A 20722-nucleotide genomic window follows, 5' to 3' on the forward strand; every position below is an offset into this window, starting at 1 on the left:
TTGCCTGTTTGTGGTGGTCAGCAGTGATGAAGCCCTCCTGCCAGAGACTTTGTTGTGGCCGACTGATTTCATCCAGAGTCATTTTTGGAGTTTAAATCTGTTTTGCAAGGATGGCATGCCTTTCCGTAAGCCAGTGTCCTGATGTCCCTGTCAAAGAGAGAGCACTGACCCCACATATGATGGCGTTTCTTTTGTTACCTGGCTCGCTCCGTTGCCCTTCTGAATTGTGCAGTGAACTGTGAGCCAGAGTCAGTGGAAAGATCTGCTCACAGAGGGTCAAGAAAGCTAAGTTCTGCTATGGGCTCTGCCATTTTATCAGCAAAGCAGCTGTGGGCATACCATTTCCTGTTCTTGACTTGTCTTTCTCCATCTATAACCTGACAGGGTGCCCTCGGAGGCCCAAGGAGCCAATAAAGACTAAGTAATCAAAACAAAGGGCTACAGGCAGCATCTCTTGAAGGCAGACTTTGGTTGGGGGAGTAAAGAATAAGTCACAGGAACGCCAAATCATCCTTAAAATCAAACTGGCATAGTGAAGGCAGGGCAGGACTGAGCCAGGCTCAGGACATGGCACACACTACCTGGCTGGTAATCCTGCTGGACCTGCACGGCACACAGTGGACCCTCAGACTGCTTGGTCGTACGAGGTGGGCACCTCCAGTTTTCGGAGGCCTATAATGAGTTGTAAGTGAAGATAATAGAGATAGATGGGCATGGATCCCTCCATTCAGGGACTAGCATTCTGGTTGGACAAAGCGCCGCTTACATCTGCATTGTGTGGTCAGAGTTGGTGCTGTGAGAGAGTGCTATTGGGTTGCAGAGGGCGAGATTGCTTCCAGATTCCTTCAGAAAGTGGTTATGAACAAGGAGGAGTCAGCTGCGGAGAGCTGACTGAAATGAAATCTGCAGAGAGCAATAAAAATGAGTTTATGACCTCTTTGAGATTTTGTTTTTCACTAATACCATTAGTTGTGGCTGCCATTAAATATAAATTTTTTTTTTCTGACACAAATTTCTCTGTGCTTGGTGTTTTACCAATCCCCACCCCCCAGCACGAAAGAAAAGAGCATATCATCCTTTATAAAGAGACTGTTCTAGACTGCCCTGAGGCTGAAGTAGATGGTTATGTTTTTGTTTTAAATCTCAAACATTAATCTCCTCTAAACTGTAATCACCTCTCATGAGGTGTGTCGCACATTGCCATATTTCTTATTTTCAGGAACTTAACTTTGTTTTTTACCTTTATTTCCATCTCTAGCTAACTTACAGTACTTTGTGACTTTAAAATCTTGCAATGGTTGGGTCCTGTGGAAACAGAATGTTTAGAATCTGTGTTGTTAGCACTGACTCTGGGTACTGACGCCGTCTACATCTTTTCCTAGTAAATGGGGAGCAGGAGAACCGAGTACAGAAAGGAAATGGCTACTTTCAAGTGCCCCCACACACCCCTGTGATCTTTGGTGAAGCTGGAGGTCGCACCCTCTTCAGGTATGGGTAAGAAGGGCTAAGAGTGCATCCTGTTTGCCCTGAAGTTTTGATTCAAGCAAATGTCTATTAATTTCTAGGGGTGTCTGGGTTTTGGTTTTTCACCTCCCTGAAATAGTTAAGTGTCTGATGCTATTAGACCCCATCTTAATTGAGAGCTGAGCCTCTAGTGATAAAATGAGGTTGATACCTTGTGGAGGTTGATAACCTTGCCTCAAGGCAGCTTCTTAGTGGTTTCTGCAGGAAATGCTTTTTCTCACTTAACCAGCAAGACCGCCAGGGTGAGGGGACAGATGACTTCACCAGAAGTCCCCACCCACAGGACAACATCTGAGTAGATAACTTCCCTCAGACCAGGCCAGGGGAGATGGACTGGGCTGCTCCTGGAAACTGTCGTGCCCAACAGTGGCTCGACGTGAGGTGCAAGGCAGGCCTTCATGAGGGCCTGCAGGCAAGTGCTAGACTGGCTTCACCTCCAAGTTGCCAGCCAAGGCCCAGGAAATGTCATGGGAGAAAGCCATGGGCCAGAAGTAAGAAGGCTATTTGTCTTGCCCTTGAGAGCAGAACTCTATGGTGATTTCCTGAGAGGAGTTACTGAAAACATCCTGACCCCATATTGTGTGTGGAGTCCCATGCACCATAGCACTTCTGGGTGACCTCAAGTGCCTTGCCTACACCCAGCTTCCTGTCCTCACCCAGGGGCCCCAATAGGCAGCCGTAGTGTATGTCTGGCCTCGGAATCTGGGAGCCTGAGTTTTACAGCTTGCTTTCACTCTTCGCAGAATGAGTCATTCTGCCTGCCTTCTACTTTATTTCCTCAGCTGTCAATTGGGGGTTATCCTGAATGAACTCTATAAGGTCCCTCCCTCTAACATTTAATGACAGTGATATTGGGATCCGTGCTTATTTTGTCACTTACTACATGATGGATTATGTTTAGGCTGCTCTGCCGAGATTCTGGGGGTGAGACTGAGTCCATGCTTCTTAATGAGACGGTGCCACAATGGGTAATTGACATCACTGTGGATGTAAGTGTCCTCCACTCCCACTTTGTCCTCTTATTTTTTTCCAAATCATGAAGAAAATTAACTGCATTAGATTGTATAATCTTTCATTGAAACTAGACTGCCATGTGGAATCCTTTTCTGCTTCTGTGCAGTTCCAAAGCTGCAGAGAAATATTATATCTCTTTCTATCTTTATTTTTAATATATAAAATGTGCTTATCAAAGAAAATAATAAATGAATAAAGTTAAATTCCCATCCTTTTCCAAACACTCTCTTCCATTCACTTCCTATTCTTCTTCCCAGAGGTAGTAAATATTAATAGCTTAATGCCAAGCCTTCAGTACCTTTTTCTGTGCATACACAAGTATATATTATTTGTGTCTATCTATGTGTGTCTAGATATATGCAATCCATATATAGATCATTTTATTTTGCACAGAAGCTACTGTTCTGTACTGTTCTACAACTTGGGTGTGTTTTTTTGTTTTGTTTTTCACTTAAAAATATATTTTGGACATTTCTTCATATCAGTATATGGATCACTTCTTTTTAACAACTGCATAGTGTTTCGTTGTATAAATGTACCATGATTTATTTAGCCAGTCCCTATTAATGAACATTTAGGTTGTACCCAATGTTTTCTGTTACAAACAATGCTTCAGTGAACATCCTTGTATATATATCTTTGTGTACTTTTTAGGGTAAATTCCTAGAAGTGGAATTGCTGGATCAAAGGGTATGCACATTTTAAATTTCAATAGATACTGCCAAATTGCACTCCACTAAGGGTATACCAGTTTACACTCTCACCAACAGTGTGTGAGTGCCCAGTACCCCACACCCTCACCAATGCTGGATACTTAGAATCTTTGCTGAAAGATAGACGTATTATCTCATTGATTTAATTTTTTTTAACTTACGATGAGGTTAAGCATCTTTTCATAGTGGCCATTTTTATTTCTTTTGTAAATTGCCTGTTTGTATTCTTTACTCGACTTTCTATTGGGTTATTTGTCTTTCTTATTGACTTGTAATAGTTCTTCATATTGAATATTAACCCTTTGACCATTCTCTTGCCTCTCGATTGAATTTTTACTTTGCTTATGATGTCCTTTGGCAGGCAAAAAGTTTTAATTTTTATATGACCAGATTAATCCTTTATGTCTGTGAGTTTCATGTCTTACTTAAGTATTTCCCACTCCAGAGTAGCAAAAATGTTTTCTTGTGTTCTCTTCTAGTATGTTTATGATAATAGTTTGTATGTAGATCATTAAAGTATTAGAATTTATTCTATTTGGTGAATGTATTCTGTTTGGTGTGAAGTGAAGTAAGATGCTAACTTTCTCCAAATGGATAGCCAGTGTGTCAACACAATTTATTGAATCATCTAAACTTTTCCTACTAATTTGAAATGCTGTTTTATCATACACTAAATTCCTATACACAAATAGGTCTGTTTCTAGTTATACGCTATTGACCAATTTTTTGTCTATTTAAAGCCTTATGAAAAGAGATTTAATCTCTAGAACCTTCTAGAAAATTTGTTTTCTGTCCCAGATAAACTTCCAAGAACTTAAAGCCAGTCTGACACCTCATGGATATTCTAGTCTTCTCTAAATTTGAGCTCCCCATAAACCACTACTTCTTTTGACTGTGAAACTCACTTGGATGCATTGCTGACTTTAGGCCTGTGGCTTATTCCCCGGAGGAAACCTCCAAAGAGGATATGACATGGAGGCTCAAAGGGGGATTAATCCCCATAGCAAAGATGACCGATTAGTTTTATCCTTTATCTAAGTGTATGGTTTACATCATGTGGACATCTAGGTGGTTGGCTGAACTTTCCACTCGTATTTGAAACCTCAGACCTCACTCTGATGTCAGAGGTAAAGCAAGTTAGGAGGACTTGATTGACCTTTCCAGGTGGATAATGGACCTTACCGGCATAGCGTGTATGGTTTTTCTCAAAAGTGAATGTTGTGGGTTTCTCTAAAGACACTTAAATTTTTGTTCTGGCATTTGAATGTAGACTTGAGATTTTGGTTTGTATGGCTTAAAGAATTAAAATAAAGCTTGTTTCTCTTTAATACCTTGAATTTTTATTTGAGAAGAGCCATGCTGCAATTTTATATTGCTACTGACACTGCATATAATTTGTCTTTGTTTTATTACAAAATGAAACTTTATACTTTTCTGATATCCTTTCTCTAAGGTTGACATAATTTGATAGCTTACTATAAATTTCATAGAAAGTCACTTTTAAATGTACAATAGTGATTAACTTATGAATCATGTTTTCACAAGTATTGACATCATTTTAGTTTATCAACTAACAGAAACTATTTTACCTTTTTTCACTTTTAATATTTCAGAAAAATATGCCCAAATTCAACAAAATTCCTTTCTACCTCCAACCTCATGCATCTTCAGGAGCAAAAACCTTAAAAAAGTAAGTAAATGGAGTGTCGTGCAATACTTTGATTAATTGCCAGAGATTTCTTTATTCCTTATGATTACATTTATAGCACAGGAGGCAAGTACTAGATCTTAGGCTAATTTCATAATACTGAAAGTTTATATAATTTAACCATTTACAAAGTATGGCTTCCCTGGTAGCTCAACTGGTAAAAAATCCACTTGCGATGCAGGAGAGCCTGGTTCGATTCCTGGGTCGGGAAGATCCATTGGAGAAGGGATACCACTCCAGTATTCTTGAGCTTCCCAGGTGGCTCAGCTGGTAAAGACTCCGCCTGCAATGCGTGAGACCTGGGTTCGATCCCTGGGTTGGATTTAATTAATTACCAGAGATTTTTTTTTATTCGTTACGATTACATTTCTTGCACAGGAGGCAAGTACTAGATCTTAGGCTAATTTCATAATATTGAAAGTTTATATAATTTAACCGTTTACAAAGTACCTACTGTGGCCAGTTGCAGATGTTCAAAATAAGACATGATTTTGTCTCTTGCCATATTCATAGTTTAGGACACACTCTGTGTATAATAACTGCTTTTATGGATACTTAGGGAAAGACAAGTGTGGGGGGAAGAAATGAATCTGTGACTATAGCTTTCCAGAAAGGTTTCTTGAAGGACATGGAATTTGAGCTGGACATGTAAGGTTGGTCAAAAGAAAGATATTTCAGGTCCAGAAAATGGTTTGATCAGGGATGTGGAAGTAGGAGCTTACATAAGATATTGTTAGATTTCCAAACATATACACAAAAAAGAAAAGAAGAATGAACCTCATTATCCCATCAAACAGCTTAAGTAATTGTCAGCGTATGGCTAAACATTGTGTCATCTATACCTCTACTCCCTCCCTCCCACTGAATCCCCCTGCCTACACACACTCAGACACACACTCACACTCACACTCAGACACAGAGGATGATCTTAAAGCAAGCTCTGGATAGCACTTCAGCAGTGTTTAATGATTGAAGTTCAAGATGGCTTTTAAAGTATGAGCCTGAGCTACTTGATTTGACCATTATTAACTGATGTCAGAGATACAGAAGTAGGTTTGGGGATAAGGAAGTTGCTGAATCTAGTTTTGGACATGTAGCGTTTGCGATGCCTTTGGGACATTGGCGGGAGCTGTTGGGTTGGTGGGTTTGGAGATCAGACAGGCAGTTGAAACTCAAGGTCTTGACTATAGGAGGAAGCCCTGGGAGAAATGGGTACATCCATCATCAGAGCCTAATGAGCACCATGGGCTGCCTTCCCTTTCAGGGGCATTCAGTTTGCCCATGCTTTGGGAAAGTGTTTAAGGGAATAGAACCTAGAAGGCTATTCTTTACGTATATAATCTCACTTATTTGCACATAATCTGTCTTAGGAGATGACACTATAAGAAATCTGTTGGGAATTCTAAAAATGGATTAAAGCAATGCCTAAGAACATGTATTGGTTTATGTTTCTGTGGTATGATTTAGCCTTATCAAATGTTATCACCAAAGAAAATGGGAGAGAGAATATCCAGTGATTTCCTGATGTCACCATCTGCCCTTGCCTTTTTCAGGGACCGACTTTCTGCTAGTGACATGCTTCAAGTCCGGAAAGTAATGGAACACGTCTATGAGAAAATCATCAACTTGGATAATGAGTCTCAAACCACTAGCTCTTCTAATAATGAAAAACCAGGAGAACAGGAGAAAGAGGAGGATATTGCTGTATTGGCAGAGGAGAAAATTGAGCTTTTGTGCCAGGACCAGGTAAATGGATTGAGGACACTGCCCCCTTGTTTCCAGTGCTGGTGCTCAGAATTTCCTAATGTGGTAGGGTTGTGGTTTCCAGATCTGTTGCCTTGCAGGGGTCGGGGGAGGGCTTCTGTTTTTAGAGAGACTGTAAGGAGCGCCAGGTCTCCCACCTATTTGTGAGGCCTTTTCTGGAGGGCTTGATTAACCCACCCTAAAGCTTCCATTTACCCTGGGGGCAGTTTTCAGGAAAGGGACAAGGAGATTGAAATGCACACACAGACAGATGTGGATGTGCTAGTGGATTTTTTTTTTCTGAAAAGAAAGCCACATGCTCATCTTGATGTGCAGAGCAGCATCTGCTGTGTTAGTTTAAGATCTGAAGAGGAGGTGAGTGGAGCATCTGTGGAAATGCTGTAAATGAGGATTCACTCGAGGCATTTCTTCAGAACAGCTGAACGTGTCGTGTCTGCCCTAGCCACATGAGTTGCACATCTCCCGTGCCCAGATTCATGCCTGCATGCAGCAAGAACAGGCCACCAAGCATGGGCAAGGAGAGTTCAGCATTAGCAATAACGGCCTGAGATACTGGATACCTTTTTTATTTACTTTTTGTTATTCAGGTTTTGGATCCAAATATGGACCTTCGAACAGTGAAACACTTCATATGGAAGAGTGGTGGTGACCTCACCCTCCATTACCGTCAGAAGTCCACGTGAAGGGCAGGCCAGCACTCCTGGGTATTCATTTACTGACCTTCCTCTATGGCCCCAAGAGTAGTCCTAGGAAGCCCAGAGCCCCAATGGGAACAAGACTTCTAACGACTGATTTGGTATGGACCGAGATTATCTTTCCATTGAAGTGACTAATCAAGATGTAATATAGAAACCAGTCTCCATGTGTAGATTAAGCTGTCCCAGGGGAGGCAGAGTGCCAGAGCAGAAGAGCCCCAAGCAGGCTGTGTTGCGAGATGTACTGAGGACTGAAGAGAGGCCAGCACAGATTTTGCTTCCTCCTTTTGTTTCCAAGGACCTTATCTTGATCTGTTAGCACTTGTCAGAGACACATGGTAGGGCCACGTCTGTCACTGTGTTCCAACTCCAATCCCACACACTCGGGAGCTTTTCTAAGAGTACATTCCATCTACGCAGTACCTATGAAGGCTTTTTCCAAGTTTGTCATTAAAAAAACAAACAAGTTGTTTTCACCATTTAAGACAGTTATTTTTAATAGGAATTGGCTGTTGCACAATTCAAGAGCCAGCCCATTTCATAATAAATGATTACTGTTGGGCTTGTTTTTAATACTGCATCTCAGATGTGTTGTTGTAGGCAGATCTGTCGAAACCCCAGGTGCTGGGTCACAGCGCTTGGACTGCCAGCCTAGACCGCGCCCAGCCCATGCCCAGCTGGGACGCCTGGACTGCGCGGCGGCCGCAAGGAGGCGCAGCTCTCTCACGCCTTCCTCCACTGTGTTTTCTTTATGGGCAAGACCAGGTGACACCACAGGGTCTTGCTCCGGGTGAGCAGCATGACACCATCAAAACTTAAGACCATAATGAGATCCTAACTTCATTTCAATGCTACCTAATATTTCTGGTGTCAGAGTAAAAGGGTATCGTAATGAGTTAATTTGATATTCATGTCCTGGAAGTATACATGTTTTGTTTTTTCCAGTTTTATATGCAGGTTTGTGTTGTTGTACCTGTATCCAGATTTCTTTTCACTGTTCTTTCTAACAATCTAAAGCTTTCATAGAATCATTTCGATCTTGTACAGAATATAACTTATTGGGGATAAACACTTTAACTTTTGGCAGAAAAAAACATACTTTGGATCCTCCCCAAGGTCATTTGTACTCGGAATAGAACAATGGTCCACCCCCATAAAACTACATAAGACAAGCCTCCTGTGTGAAGCCAGAAGCACAAGTGCCTTCAGAGGGCAGTTTATTCCAGTCCAGTTGCCTCCCCAGCTTGTGTGTGGCCCGTCCCCGTAATAGCAGGGACTGTGGAGGGGGTGGGGAAGGTTTTTTCTTTTCTACATCTGCACAGGTTCAGCTGGAGGCAGCTGATGGGCCTGGGTCCAGACCTAACCATTTGAGATACTCTGATCCGCACAACTGTAGAGACAGGGTTCACTCACTGCTGGTCAGCCTCCTTTGGAAAGTGGAGCGGTCATTGCCTCCAGCACTTCGAAGAAGTGAGCAAAGACACGCCACATTTCCAACGAGTCTGTCTCCCTTATGCAGAGAGCAACGGCTTTTTTAAAAAAAAAATCCTTTCTATCTGTTGAATACAATGGTGCACTTTCGGTGCACATTTTTTAGCAATAGTTGTGAATTAATGGCTAAAAAAAAAAAACTAATTTCCCAGCCCTCAGCTTTGTTTGCACGAAGGGCCCTTGGGCTGAAGGAATAGGTCTCGCTGGGGCATGCTGCCCCATGTGCTGAGTCTTTTGGGGCGGCTGTGCTCCCTTCCCATCTTAGATCTGACCCCCCTGCCCCAGCATGGTTGTGTTTTTTTATTGTTCCAGTCAAACCCGTAATAGTTTCCAGAAGATCTGACAGTCTGCAATGCCAAAAGGGTAAAAATCTGTATTTCACAGTTGTATAGAATAAAGGCTTTAGTTAAAATATTTCAAAGTGTATGGTACACATTTATTTCCACTTGTCATTTTCCTTTATAGCAGATTAGAGAAACTTCTGGTTTTGTGTTTACCCTGGAAATAATTAGCATTGATATCCGTTTTATCCCCCAGTTTAGGGAGGGGGGTGTGTTAACGTGAGGGCAGGAAGAACCAGGTCCCTTGGGTGAGGGTGACCCTGGGTCAGGCCGCCAGGTTAGTGAAGGGAAACTGGCTTCAGAACAGGCCTGGCGTGATTCTACTTCCTGGATTCCTGCAGGCAGACACTGGGCTCCCAGACAACCCAGGAACCAGGTTCTGGCACTGGCTCTGGACACAATGCCTCCCTATTCTGCAGGCTTATCAGCTGCTCTGGTAGACCTGACAAAGCTTTGCTTCTTAAATGCAGTCACAGTGCAGGAAACTTGAGGTGTTTGCTGATATGGGACCCCTCCCTCCATATCTTTGGTCTGGGCCCCTCTATGAGCCTAACGGAGCTCTGAATTCCCTCTAAGGGCACACACCAAATCAAATGGTAAAGGTGGGACTTTTGACTGGGCTGAGGCTAGAAGGCCAGGCCGGAGGCAGCTTTTATGGTAATCAGCAAGGGCTGTGGGAAGGTGAGGGACTCTGGCCAAAGAGAGGACTTCAAGTGATAAGGATCACCCCTGCACGGAGCCCTCCTCTTGCTGTGGGACCTAGGCAGAGCAAGACGCACAACCCAGTCTCAGCCTCCCGAGGCACTGGGGGAGAGGGGAACAGCCCTCTCCCGTACTGTGGGAAATACCAGCGGGCCCTGACTCACTCTTGTCCAGGCGCCTCATCCCTGCGTGGGGTGGGAGCTGTGTGTAAAGTACTCCAGGCGGGAGGACGGGCTCTGAGAGCCTGCTTAGGATGGTGAACTTAAATTTGTTAACTATTATTCACCACTAGGGTGGCTAGATGACTTGTATATTTTAAAGAGATAATTGTAAAAGTTTGGGAGCTGACAGGTTTCCCAGCTGGGGACGCTAGGTCCGTGGGATATAGATGCTGGGGAAGCAGCAGCATCACGGCCCAAGCACAGGTGAGTCTCTGCTGAAGGGCCCAGGATTTCCAACCTTCCCTCAGGAGAAGGGGCCAGGTTCACTGGAGTTTGTGGTCAGCCTGAGCCAACTGTGCACACTAGCACAGGGTGAGACGGCAAATGGGGCGGCAGGGGTCCCAGGGCTTGGGGGTGCCCTCCATTACAGATAGGCTGGCTGTAATGGAAAGAATCAAGGCAAGCGCTACGGAACGATTAGACAAACACTCCACAGCAACCCCTTCCTCCCTCACCCCATCTTCACACCTGCTGGTTCCTGGACTCTGCTACCTGCCGTGTAGCCACAGTGACTGGAGCAGGAACATGCAATGGGCACATGGCCCAAAGACGCCCATCCCCAAGGCCCATGGCCTCTACCAATGGAAGCTCCACGCCCGACCCAAGCAGCAAAGAATCCTCTCCTACCCCAGCTTCTGGAAAACTTACTTAATCTGGTGCTGTTCCCAGCCCCCTGCTACGCCAAAAGTACTTGTTTGAGATTCTTAGACAAGTGCCCAATTCCCCAAAGCCAGGACCACCAGGCAGAATGACTGCTGGTAGGTTTTTCTCTTGGAGACCAGTAGGGTCTGAGTGGACACAAAAGCCCCCCCGTCGGCAGAAGACACTGCGCAGCACTCAGGGCCTCAGCCCAGGAAGCACTAACACGGGCCACCCCACACAGTGTGGCCTGAGCTGCCCCCCACTTCCAGGCCTCGTGAGACGCCGTCAGAGGGCCTGGTTCACAGCCCAGAGTGGTCAGGAGTGGAGAGCCGGGCCTGGCCAGGAGCCCCCCCAGCCTCCATCCCGCAGTCTGGGCTCTCTGGGCTTGCTGGCTCCTCCTCTGCCTGGGCTTCGAGCAGCTCAGCAGACAGCCCGTCTTCGGGTGAGGCGGCAGAAGTGAGGCTGTCGGGAAGGGTCAGCTGAGGCAGGTGGTCTGGCTGGGCCTGGGCGCCGGGGCTGTCTGGGAAGGAGACCTCAAACTCGGACCCAGACCAGGTGGCCTCACCTGAAACACACAGGGTGGAGCTGAGGAGGCCCACAAAACCTGGGCCAGTGTGGCCTGGGCAGTCACCCCACTGACCCCCAGCTCCTGCCCCCTGTGTTGATGGGATGAGAGCACCAGTGTATGAGCGCCTTGATGTGGCTGCCCTCCCCCACAGGCCAGCCTCTAACCCGGCTATCAGGGCCACCTTTGCCACAACCCAGGGTCCCCCCCCAGAGGGGCCAGCCCCTCACCACCACGCTCGTGAGAACCGCTGCTGGAGCAGACATCCTCCAGCCCTGAGGCTGAGGCCACAGGGGGGGTCAGCTCTGTGGAAGAGGGCAGGCCAGGCCAGACGCTGGTGTTGCTACTGTCCAGGAGGGAGAGGCCAGACACGTCCAGGAAGCCTGCGGGGAGGCACACGATTCTCTGTCGGCACAGAACCCTGACCGCTGGAAGGCCAGCGCCTCAGGCTCACTGTGCCCAGTTTCTGGGGCATCTCGCCTGGCCTGAGACTGAAACCTCAGCTGTTTGTGAAGCTCCCAGCCAGCCCCAGAGGCTCCCACAGCCGGTTTCTGAGGAAAGAAAGGGGCCTGGGGTGGGTGATCACAGGAATAGCCCAGCAGCAGAGGGCCCGGACCCTGCCCTGTGCCCAGTGTACTGTGTGGCCTTGAGCAGGCCCCCTCTCGCCTCTGGACGGCAGCCTCCCCATCCACACGCTGATCACATCATCTGCGACTAGCCTGGCAGGTACGAGATAGCTGCCAACGCCCAGCCCTCAGCTTGCTCTCGGCCTGCTCGGTACCTGGGTCCATGACTCGCTGCAGTGGAGGTGGAGGCTGCAGAGGAATCTCCATGGAACGGGGCGGGTCTCCAAGGTCTTGAGCGCCCTGGGTAAGACTTTCAGGCCCAGGGGGCTGTTCCTCTGTGGAGGAGTCAGGTGCCTGCAGCAAGGCCTAAGGGGAGCCAGGGAAAAAGAGGAATCAGAGGGCCCTGTCAGGACAGGGCTGCTGCTGCTGCTGCTGCTAAGTCGCTTCAGTCATGTCTGACTCTGTGTGACCCCATAGACGGCAGCCCATCAGGCTCCCCCGTCCCTGGGATTCTCCAGGCAAGAGTACTGGAGTGGGGTGCCATTGCCTTCTCCGCACGACAGGGCTAGTCCAACCTAACCCCTAGCCCACACCTACCCCGGGAGCACCACTCAGCTCACAGGAGCAAGCAGCCTTGGGGATCTACTGCTTCCTCTACAGATGTGTAGCCAGGCAAGAGAGGCCCAGCTGGCCTCCCATGAGGTGCCAACATGGACTTGGGATCCCCTTCCCACTCTGCTGAGCAGCCCTGTCTGTGACCCCCTGGCATAGTGCATGCCTGGAGAGTAGTCCCCGAGTGCCCGCATGCAGACCCCAGGCACCAGCCTGATGCCCAGAGGCACTTGGGCCAGACACACAGTCCCTGGCCTAACTTTGCGACAGACTCAGGGAGTCACAAGACAAGGCTCTGCCCACCCCTGAGCCTCACTGTCCCAGTCGTGAAATGAAAATGACAACCAGTGCCTCGCACTCCCCTCACCTGCAGACCCAAGGGGCAGGAAAATCAAAGCAGGTTGCACGGTCCCGGGACTGGCCCCATCTGCTCCGCCTGGGTCCCACAAGCCGGGGGGCTTCCCAAGGGCTCCACAGATAGGCTCCCGGTGAGGACAGCCCCCGTCTCCTCCTTTCCCAGCTGCAGGCCCCTCTGCCCACATGAAACTCCCCTCTTGCCCCAGCTGGCCAGTGCTCCCCACGTACCTCCACATAGTCACCCTGTTTGGAGCCTGTCTCCAGGCCAAAAGGGGCAGGAGAGTCCTGGGGGCCGGGTCCAGGCGGTGGAGCACCAGGCGGTGGGGCACCGGGCGGCGGGCCACCAGGCGGCTTCTTGTGGTGGCTGGGGGGCTGGGTTGGGATCCGGTGCAGATACCCGTAACCAATACCACAGCCCAGGCTGCCAAAGGCCAGAAACACCCTCCTGGGCTTGTCCCACAGCCCTTCCTACCCCTGCCACCCCCACCCACCAGCAATGAGAGGGTCTCCCAGACCAACATCAGCCTCAGGACCCCTGGGCCCAGGGCCCAGCCCTCCACCCCCACCGTGGGACTCAAGGTCCACACCCACTGGCCAGGCGCCCCACAGAGCCCCACCCCGCAGCCCTCCAATCCCAGGAAGTACCTGCCCTCTCCACCCCAGGCTGCATTGGGGGTGACAGTCACCTCCCGGCAGGAGTCAGACTCAGAATTGTAAACCATCAGCTTCAAGGCCTTCCCCTCGTGGGACTCGATGAGCGAGAAGAAGTCCTCGGACTACAACAGACACACAGCACCTAAGCCCTGTTCCCACTCTGGGATGGGAAGCCTCACAAGACAAGATACTTCTCATGGACAGCACCCCATCCAAGGGGCCGGGGGAGTGGGGAGGGAAGGCTGCCCTTCCTCACCTCCTGGAGGATCTGGTCCGAGCCCACAACGTAGTCTGTGTAGGGGCGCAGGCCTGCGAGGGCAGCAGGTGAAGAGGGTTCCACATCCTGCGGAAAAAGAATCACGAATTATCCAACTGTCAGCCTTGCTACTGGGGGGCAGCGGGTGGAGAGCTGTGTCTTCAGGGGGTGAGTAGTATACCTGTCCTCCATCCCCAGGCCAAGACCTCAAACCCAGACTCGCCCAGCCCCACCCAGCCCCTGTTCTCCTGCCTCCCCCAGTCCACAGTCTGCCCAGCAGAGGGCAGCACTGTGTCACGGCTCACCTTACAGCTCCCGCATCTGACCACCCGATCCAAGTCCAGCCTCCCCCCGCTGTGAGCTGGGGCACTGAAGACAGACACTTTACTCCTCTGCCCCAGTTTCCCCACAGTTAAAAGTAGGATACATAGTACTTAGGCAAAAGGTTGCTGAGAAGACCAAAAAAAAATAATAATACATGTACAGAATGAAAACCACACCTTGTCCCACAGTAAATACCTCACTTTATTGCTGTTACTGCTGCAGGCATAGGGCTGAAGACCTTGGGACAGGGGGGAGGTTAAAGGCAAGGGTGGTGATAAGTAGGTGCCAGGATTGCCTTCTCCCTTGGGAAGCTCCATTCCCCGATCCCAGTCTCCCAAGAAACGTGGAAGGATTTGCATCATCACCCCTGCACTGCACTCATGGACAGAGTAAGGCCAGCTGAAAAGGTTGAGCAGACTCCCCCAAGGAGTCAGTGAGCAAGAGAAGCAACTAGAAACCAAATCAGCCCATTTCTAGCTCAGGGCTCCTCCCACCCATCAAGCTGCAGGACTGTGCATTCAAGAACCGGGGCACAATCAGTGACTGTGCATGTCACACATGTGTGCGTGTATGTCTAGGAACGAACACTAACAGCAACAGCTGTGACAGCTCAGTCACGGAGACTCATTAAGGTTCAGACCCCAGGCACCAGTTGAGTGCCCGAAGGGGCTCTCAGGGGACCTGCCCAAAAAAACATGATACTGGTAATACCCTAGAGTATACCAGAAAAAAACACTCTTTTTAGATAAGGACTAAAGCAGCAGCAGGATTTCCCAGGTGGCACAGCGGTAAAGAATCTGCCTGCCAATGCAGGAGATACAGGTTCAATCCCTGGGTCGGGAAGATCCCCTGGAGGAGGGCATGGCAGCTCACTCCAGTGTTCTTGCCTGGAGACTCCCATGGACAGAGGAGTCTGGTGGGCTACAGTCCACGGGGTTGCAGAATCAGACATGACTTAGCAACTAAACAAAGCAAAGCAGTAACAGCAGCATTCTGGCAGCACAACGACCCTTCCAGCAGATGGCGGCCCCATCTTTCCAAAGAAGAAACCAAGGTCTGGAGTGTAAGAAATTACCCAAAGTCAGAGGGCCCTGTTCAGGTGACGAGGAGTTGCCCTCTCTGGGACCCTGGAACAGGGAGACCACACCCTGCCCTCAGAATCCCCGGACAGGCCCAATGGCTGCCGGCCTTTCCTAGGAGGCCTCCCCACACACCCACCCCCGTCCGCCCCAGTGATCCCACCGCCATGCCCCACTCACCAGCACATGCCACACGTGCTCGCTGGCCCGGCGGAAGCTGCAGAAGCGGACGCTGGCGCCCAGCAGGCCCTGGCCGCCCCACATGTTGCTGGGAACCACCTCCACCTCACGCACTTTCATGGTCTTCATGTTGAACACCTCCAGCTTCACTGGTTTCTCCACGTTGGCCTTCAGCAGGGCCTTGAGCGTGTCATTCTCCTTGTTCTGCAAGGGCAGCAGGGCTGACTCCTGGAGCCCCCCTCAAAACACCCAGCCAGAACCCCCAGACAAGTCTGGGTCTGATATAGGGTGAGGGCCTTGGTGGCCAGCTGCCCCCGAGAGACCTGGTGCAGGGCTGGGTCCACAGATCAGGGCTGGGCCTGCAGCCACTGGACCCTAAGCATCCCTAAGCCCTGCTAAACCTTCCTCCCTTGGGGCTCCCAGAAAACACCACAAAGTAAGCAAAGAGCCCCCTGAGTCCAGAGCACTGCCGCATGGCCCACCCTGAAAGGCCCCTTCCAGAGCCCTCAGCCCTCTCGGCAGGCCTGGAGGCTTTGTGGACAGTGCCAGGAGTCCCCCTGCCTCTGACCCACCCCGGAGGGCCCAAGGGCTAAACTCCAGGCAGGCCCCCATCAGGCTCACTGTTGCCCTGGAAGAGGGGGAGATGGGGTTTGGTCTCCCTCCAGCAGAAAAGGCAGGCAGGGCTGGGGTTCCCATGGGACAGCAGAACACAAACATATACACACACGCAGACACACACACACGGCAGAGGCGGCGGGGGGGCCTCACCAGTCTCACACACACACACACACCAGTCACACACACACACACCCACCCACCCACCCCAGAGGCAGGAGGGGGGCCTCACCAGTCTTGAGTGCCCAATGGTGATGATGAAGTCGAAGTAAGGCTCCAGGCCTGCCTGCTGGGCGGGAGAGTTCTCCTGCACCTGTGCAGCAGAGGCTGCAGTCACTGCGCTGACCCCAGGGCTCTCCCGGAAACCCCCAGCCCTCAGTTCTAGAAACTGCCCCGCTCCCCGCCCCAGAGAGGACACGGACCCCAGCGTGAACTGGGCCGGGCGGGCCACACATGGGCACAGCCAAGGCTCACGCCATCCTCTCTCGCTGCTTTCCTGGGCTTATGTTTTCCTCTTTCAGAAAACGACTCTTTCCAGATCGTGATCCACAGACTACGCTTCCAGACAGCCTCACAGAAAGAGCCCAGGGCAGGAGGCCACGGGGAGCCTGCGTCTGGGTGACTCAGACGCTGCCCCAGAGGCCTGCGCTGGGGCTGCTGGAGAGCCAGGAAGGTTTACCAGAAAGGGTCAGATGTGGACAGGAAAGGAGTGACCCGGGGTTGTGCCCAGAAAGACAGGAGTGGGGAAGACAGCCTGTGGCCAGATCCCAGAGGGCCCCTGACCCTGTGGTGACAGATCCAGGCAAGGTTGAGGAGGGCTGGCGGAGGAGAACGGACCCCGGGGTCGGGCATGAGCCTGAGCCAGCAAGCCTGGAGAGCAGCACACAGTTCCCTTTGCCATCCAGCCTCCCCACGTGGGCCAGCTCCTCCAGCAGCAAGTCCCAGCCCAAGGCTGCTCCTGTGCAGCCTTGCACTCCCAGACTCCCCGCTGTCTCCAAAAACACAGCAGCCAGGCTTGCTGCTCTGGTGGAAATCCATCTCAAAGGCCCCATTCACAGCGCCTCGCTCAGACAATGCAGCCTTTATCCCCAGTTCTGGACCACAGGTGGGCCCCACGCCCTCCAGCCTTTGGCTGTGAGCACTTGAAGCCCAGTGTCAACCAGGCCCCCAAGCCCCGGGCTCAGGTGGCCTCAGGTTCTGGATGCCTGCTTGAGGGGAAGGACCCGTGGCTTCTGCCACTCCCCAGGCCCTCCAATCACAGAGTCCCTGGACTGAAGGAACCCTCACTGCTGAGGCTGTGGATCCAGGCCAGTTTCCCCCTGGGATTAGGGCTCCCTCCTCACAGCAGTACCAAAAGAGCCTCTCCTTGCCACTTCTAGAAGCTGCCATGGCTTCCACTGAGATGAGCCCAGAAACCCAACTCCACCCTAGTTGGCCTCGCCCAGAGGGCTGCTCCTGGGAGCCTGCTTCACTATCCCTTCTGGGGAAAGTCTGGAAAGAGGTAGCTTTTCAGGGGAGGACAGTTCATCCGGGAGAGCGGGTGGGGAGCTGCTCCTCCCTGCTGTTGGCCACTCCACCCCACCTCCCCTGGGTAAGGCCCTGGCTCCAGAGCAGGCTGGTCGCCCTGTACCCTCCTCCACCCAATGTCAGCCACTCTCCATCATCAATGAGGCCCTGAGGCTCAGGCCCCCAGTGCGCAGGCGCAGGGTCTCTCCCAGCCCACCCTGTGCCTCCACCTCCTCGCTCCTGTGGCCTTGCCCGTGGTCTGGTGGTACTCTCCTGCCTCTGCCCTGGGCCTTGTCATCGCCCACTGTGGCTCCACAGCAGAAAGCATCTGGGATGCTGCCCGCCGCACCCCCAGTCCTGCAGCAAGCACCCCCTCTGTCTGGCTTTCTCCTGGGGGTTCCTGACACCCCCAACCCCACAGCCCTACACGTGTGCCGCTTTCCTAACCCGCGCCCCAACTCCCATCAGGGCACCTCAAGCAATTAACCACACGACGGCAGCTTCTTCTGAGGACTGGCTGGGTGCCAGGTGAGTGCACGACCTGCTTCCCCTGTCATTTAACCGCCTCACTAACCCCAACTGACAGGGAAGGAAAAGCCCTCAGTTATTCAACAGCAGCCTGACCCAGGAAATCCGACCCAGAGCTTGTTCCTGCCCACTGCCCTGTAACAGCTTGCGCAGGGCAGTGACTTCTCCACCATGCTCTGCATGTGTGGGAAGGCCAACAGTTAGAGAAAGCAGCCCACTTGTTCTTTGTTTGGTTTTCTTTTTACTATTAAGGAGGCAACATTACACTTCTACTTAAAGCCTCCTGATGGTACCATACCTCAGCATTAAATCCTAAATGCCCAGGACAACAACACACCAGGCCCCACACAATGTGGCCTCACCCTTTCCCTCACAAGGACCTGGCCATTCAAGCACACCAGTCCCAGCTCCTTACTGCTGAAGCCCAGTAAGCATAATCCTACCTCGGCATCTCCCTCCACCCTGAACACTCTTCCCCCATGTATCTATGTGTGAGTATACAGATATATACATATATATATAAAACAGGAAAAAATTTATCATGGAACTATTAAAGACCAATGATTTGAAGAATGAAAGAAAACGATCAAGCAGATTAAAAAGCTATGTAGGGGTAGTTAATTGCAAGAGTGACCAGATAAACTTCACCTAGCCTACTGTCCACTCCTTATTTCTGAGTGTCGGCTCAAATGTGACTTGATCAGAGACCTTTCCTGACCCTTCTATCTAAAACAGCACCCACTCATCACTCTGGACCCCTTACCCTGCTTTATTTTTCTCTCTAGCAACGGTCACCACATACCACACATTTCAATTTCTAGTCTGCTCCCTTCTCTCCCGGCTGGCACCCAAATGTAAGCTCCATAAGAAAAGGGACAATGTCTCTTCTGTTCACTGCTTTATCTCCAGAACCCGGAAATCTACATGTCATAATGTATGTGCTCAAAGTCACTGTTTTTGGCTATAAGGCTATACCGTACAACACAGGGCACATAGCAAACATTTTTATATAATAACTATAAATGGAGCACAGCCTTTTAAAATTGTGTATCTGTATTGTATGCATATACAAAATTGTACATCAACTATACTTCAATTAAAAAATAAAGCTGCACGTATGAAATGAAAAAAATAAATGTTTTGTAAGTGAAGACCCAGTTCCTCAAACTTTCCACTCTGTCCCTCTCCGACAGGCCCTTCTTGTCCTCACTCTTACCATCCACCCTCACCCCCTGTCAATAGCCTTACTTTGCTTTCCATCAAACCTGTTGGAAGACCCTTCTGGCTGCATGCATTTCACTGTCCACTTTTTCCGCTTGGTACCACATCATGGTGTCCACTAGGGAAAGCCTATCAGCAAGCACAAATCCTGTTACCTCTGGGCCCTGGAGCCATCCTGCCTTTCTTTTTAGCAAACCTCTTCTTTGGTCCCCACTCTCATTCCCCAACCCTCCGCCGCCTCGTTGTTAACACAGCCTCCTATGACAATAGGAAAGACCACTCAAGAGTAAGGCGTCAAACTGACAAGCTACGCCCATCTCTGCAGCCATCCACCTGGGCACAAGCGAAAAGGGAGTCTGGCCCATCTGTGCTCCGGAGACAGAGACCCACCTGCCCCTCTCACCTCTGTTACAGCCCCGCCCTCTCCGAGGTACTAATCACCCCAAATCTCCATCTGGCTACGGACCCCTCTCCCCACCTTCAGGGCCTGGAACTCACTCCCATCTCCACTGTCCTCGCGACTGCTCATCCAGACCTCTTTGTAGCAACACGGATGACACATTCTCTGCTGACGCCCTACGGCGCTTCTCCGCAGTGTTCCACCTGGGGACCTTCCCCCTGCAGCAAATCTATCCCCGAGCCCTCTGCCGCATTCTCTCTGCTCTCCCGCTCCCACTTTCCTTGTCTGGTTCTCACTGGTCTTCGACCTCTCGAAGCCTTTCGACCCCGAGAAGCGTGGGATGAAAGCCGGTGGGCTCCCCGGCAGTTGGCGACCCCCTCGATCCAAGAGCGCAGACGGCCGGGACTGGGCTCTCTCCTCAGGTCCAACATGGAGCGCAGTGCACAGCAGGCGATCATAAATGTGTTCATACAAGTGCACAAATTCTCCTGACTGAACCTGGCGCGCTCACTCTCCCCCTGGGAGAAGTGCCATTCCAGAGAGGCCCGACTCCACAAGGAAACGCTCCCGCTTCCTGCAGAGCTGGCACTTGGGGCTGGCGCCTGGCCGACCGCGGCCGCAGGCGGGCCGGGAACCCAGGGGTGCCACGGCGCCTTCTCTCGGCGATGGCTCCAACCGGGAAGGGGTACCACCCTCCCCTGGGAGGCCACCCCACGCCGAGACCCCGCGGCTGCCGCCCCCGGGCCGGCGATCCGGCTTTCCCGCGCGTCGGAGCGGGTGCCGCGCTAAGACCTCCGGCACCGCAGGGGCGACTCACCCCGTGCAGGTGGAAGCCCTCGGCGCCGCCCGCGGGCTGCTCGGCGCTGGCGCCCAGGCCCATGGCCACAGTCAGCTCGGGCGACGGTGCCCGGGACCGCGACGCCTACCCGGGAGGCCTAACCAGGTGCCCCCAGCGCGGGCTCACCCTCTCGGCTCTCGACTACCCGCGCCTTGTCACGTGGGCGCTAGGCCACGCCTACCCCTAACTCTGACGCCCTTAGAGAG

General features: G+C 51.0%; 2 protein-coding genes across 3 annotated transcripts in view; one reads left to right on the plus strand and one right to left on the minus strand.

Moving 5' to 3' along the window:
* The window catches only part of WDR48 (WD repeat domain 48), a 52762-nt gene extending 43432 nt beyond the window's left edge, over nucleotides 1–9330 (plus strand). Inside the window, exons 15-19 of one of the 2 annotated variants that reach the window (XM_005901128.3) lie at nucleotides 1383–1488; nucleotides 2426–2513; nucleotides 4865–4941; nucleotides 6513–6705; nucleotides 7311–9330. In XM_005901128.3, coding sequence (XP_005901190.1) covers nucleotides 1383–1488; nucleotides 2426–2513; nucleotides 4865–4941; nucleotides 6513–6705; nucleotides 7311–7406 — 560 coding nt within the window. In that variant the 3' untranslated portion in view covers nucleotides 7407–9330. The other variant, XM_070359160.1, reaches the window with a different exon arrangement.
* A 1592-nt stretch (nucleotides 9331–10922) lies between these two features.
* GORASP1 (golgi reassembly stacking protein 1) lies at nucleotides 10923–20674 on the minus strand. The gene is made up of 9 exons (XM_070359162.1): nucleotides 20496–20674; nucleotides 16256–16336; nucleotides 15409–15612; nucleotides 13826–13912; nucleotides 13561–13691; nucleotides 13144–13336; nucleotides 12162–12312; nucleotides 11611–11763; nucleotides 10923–11380 (listed from the first exon to the last, which is right to left on the minus strand). The coding sequence occupies exons 1-9, from the start codon at nucleotides 20556–20558 to the stop codon at nucleotides 11115–11117; spliced, it is 1329 nt and encodes a 442-aa protein (XP_070215263.1). The 5' UTR covers nucleotides 20559–20674; the 3' UTR covers nucleotides 10923–11114.
* Between the last annotated feature and the right edge of the window lie 48 nt (nucleotides 20675–20722).

The sequence above is a fragment of the Bos mutus genome, chromosome 22 (assembly GCF_027580195.1).
Source record: "Bos mutus isolate GX-2022 chromosome 22, NWIPB_WYAK_1.1, whole genome shotgun sequence".
NCBI lineage: Eukaryota > Metazoa > Chordata > Mammalia > Artiodactyla > Bovidae > Bos > Bos mutus.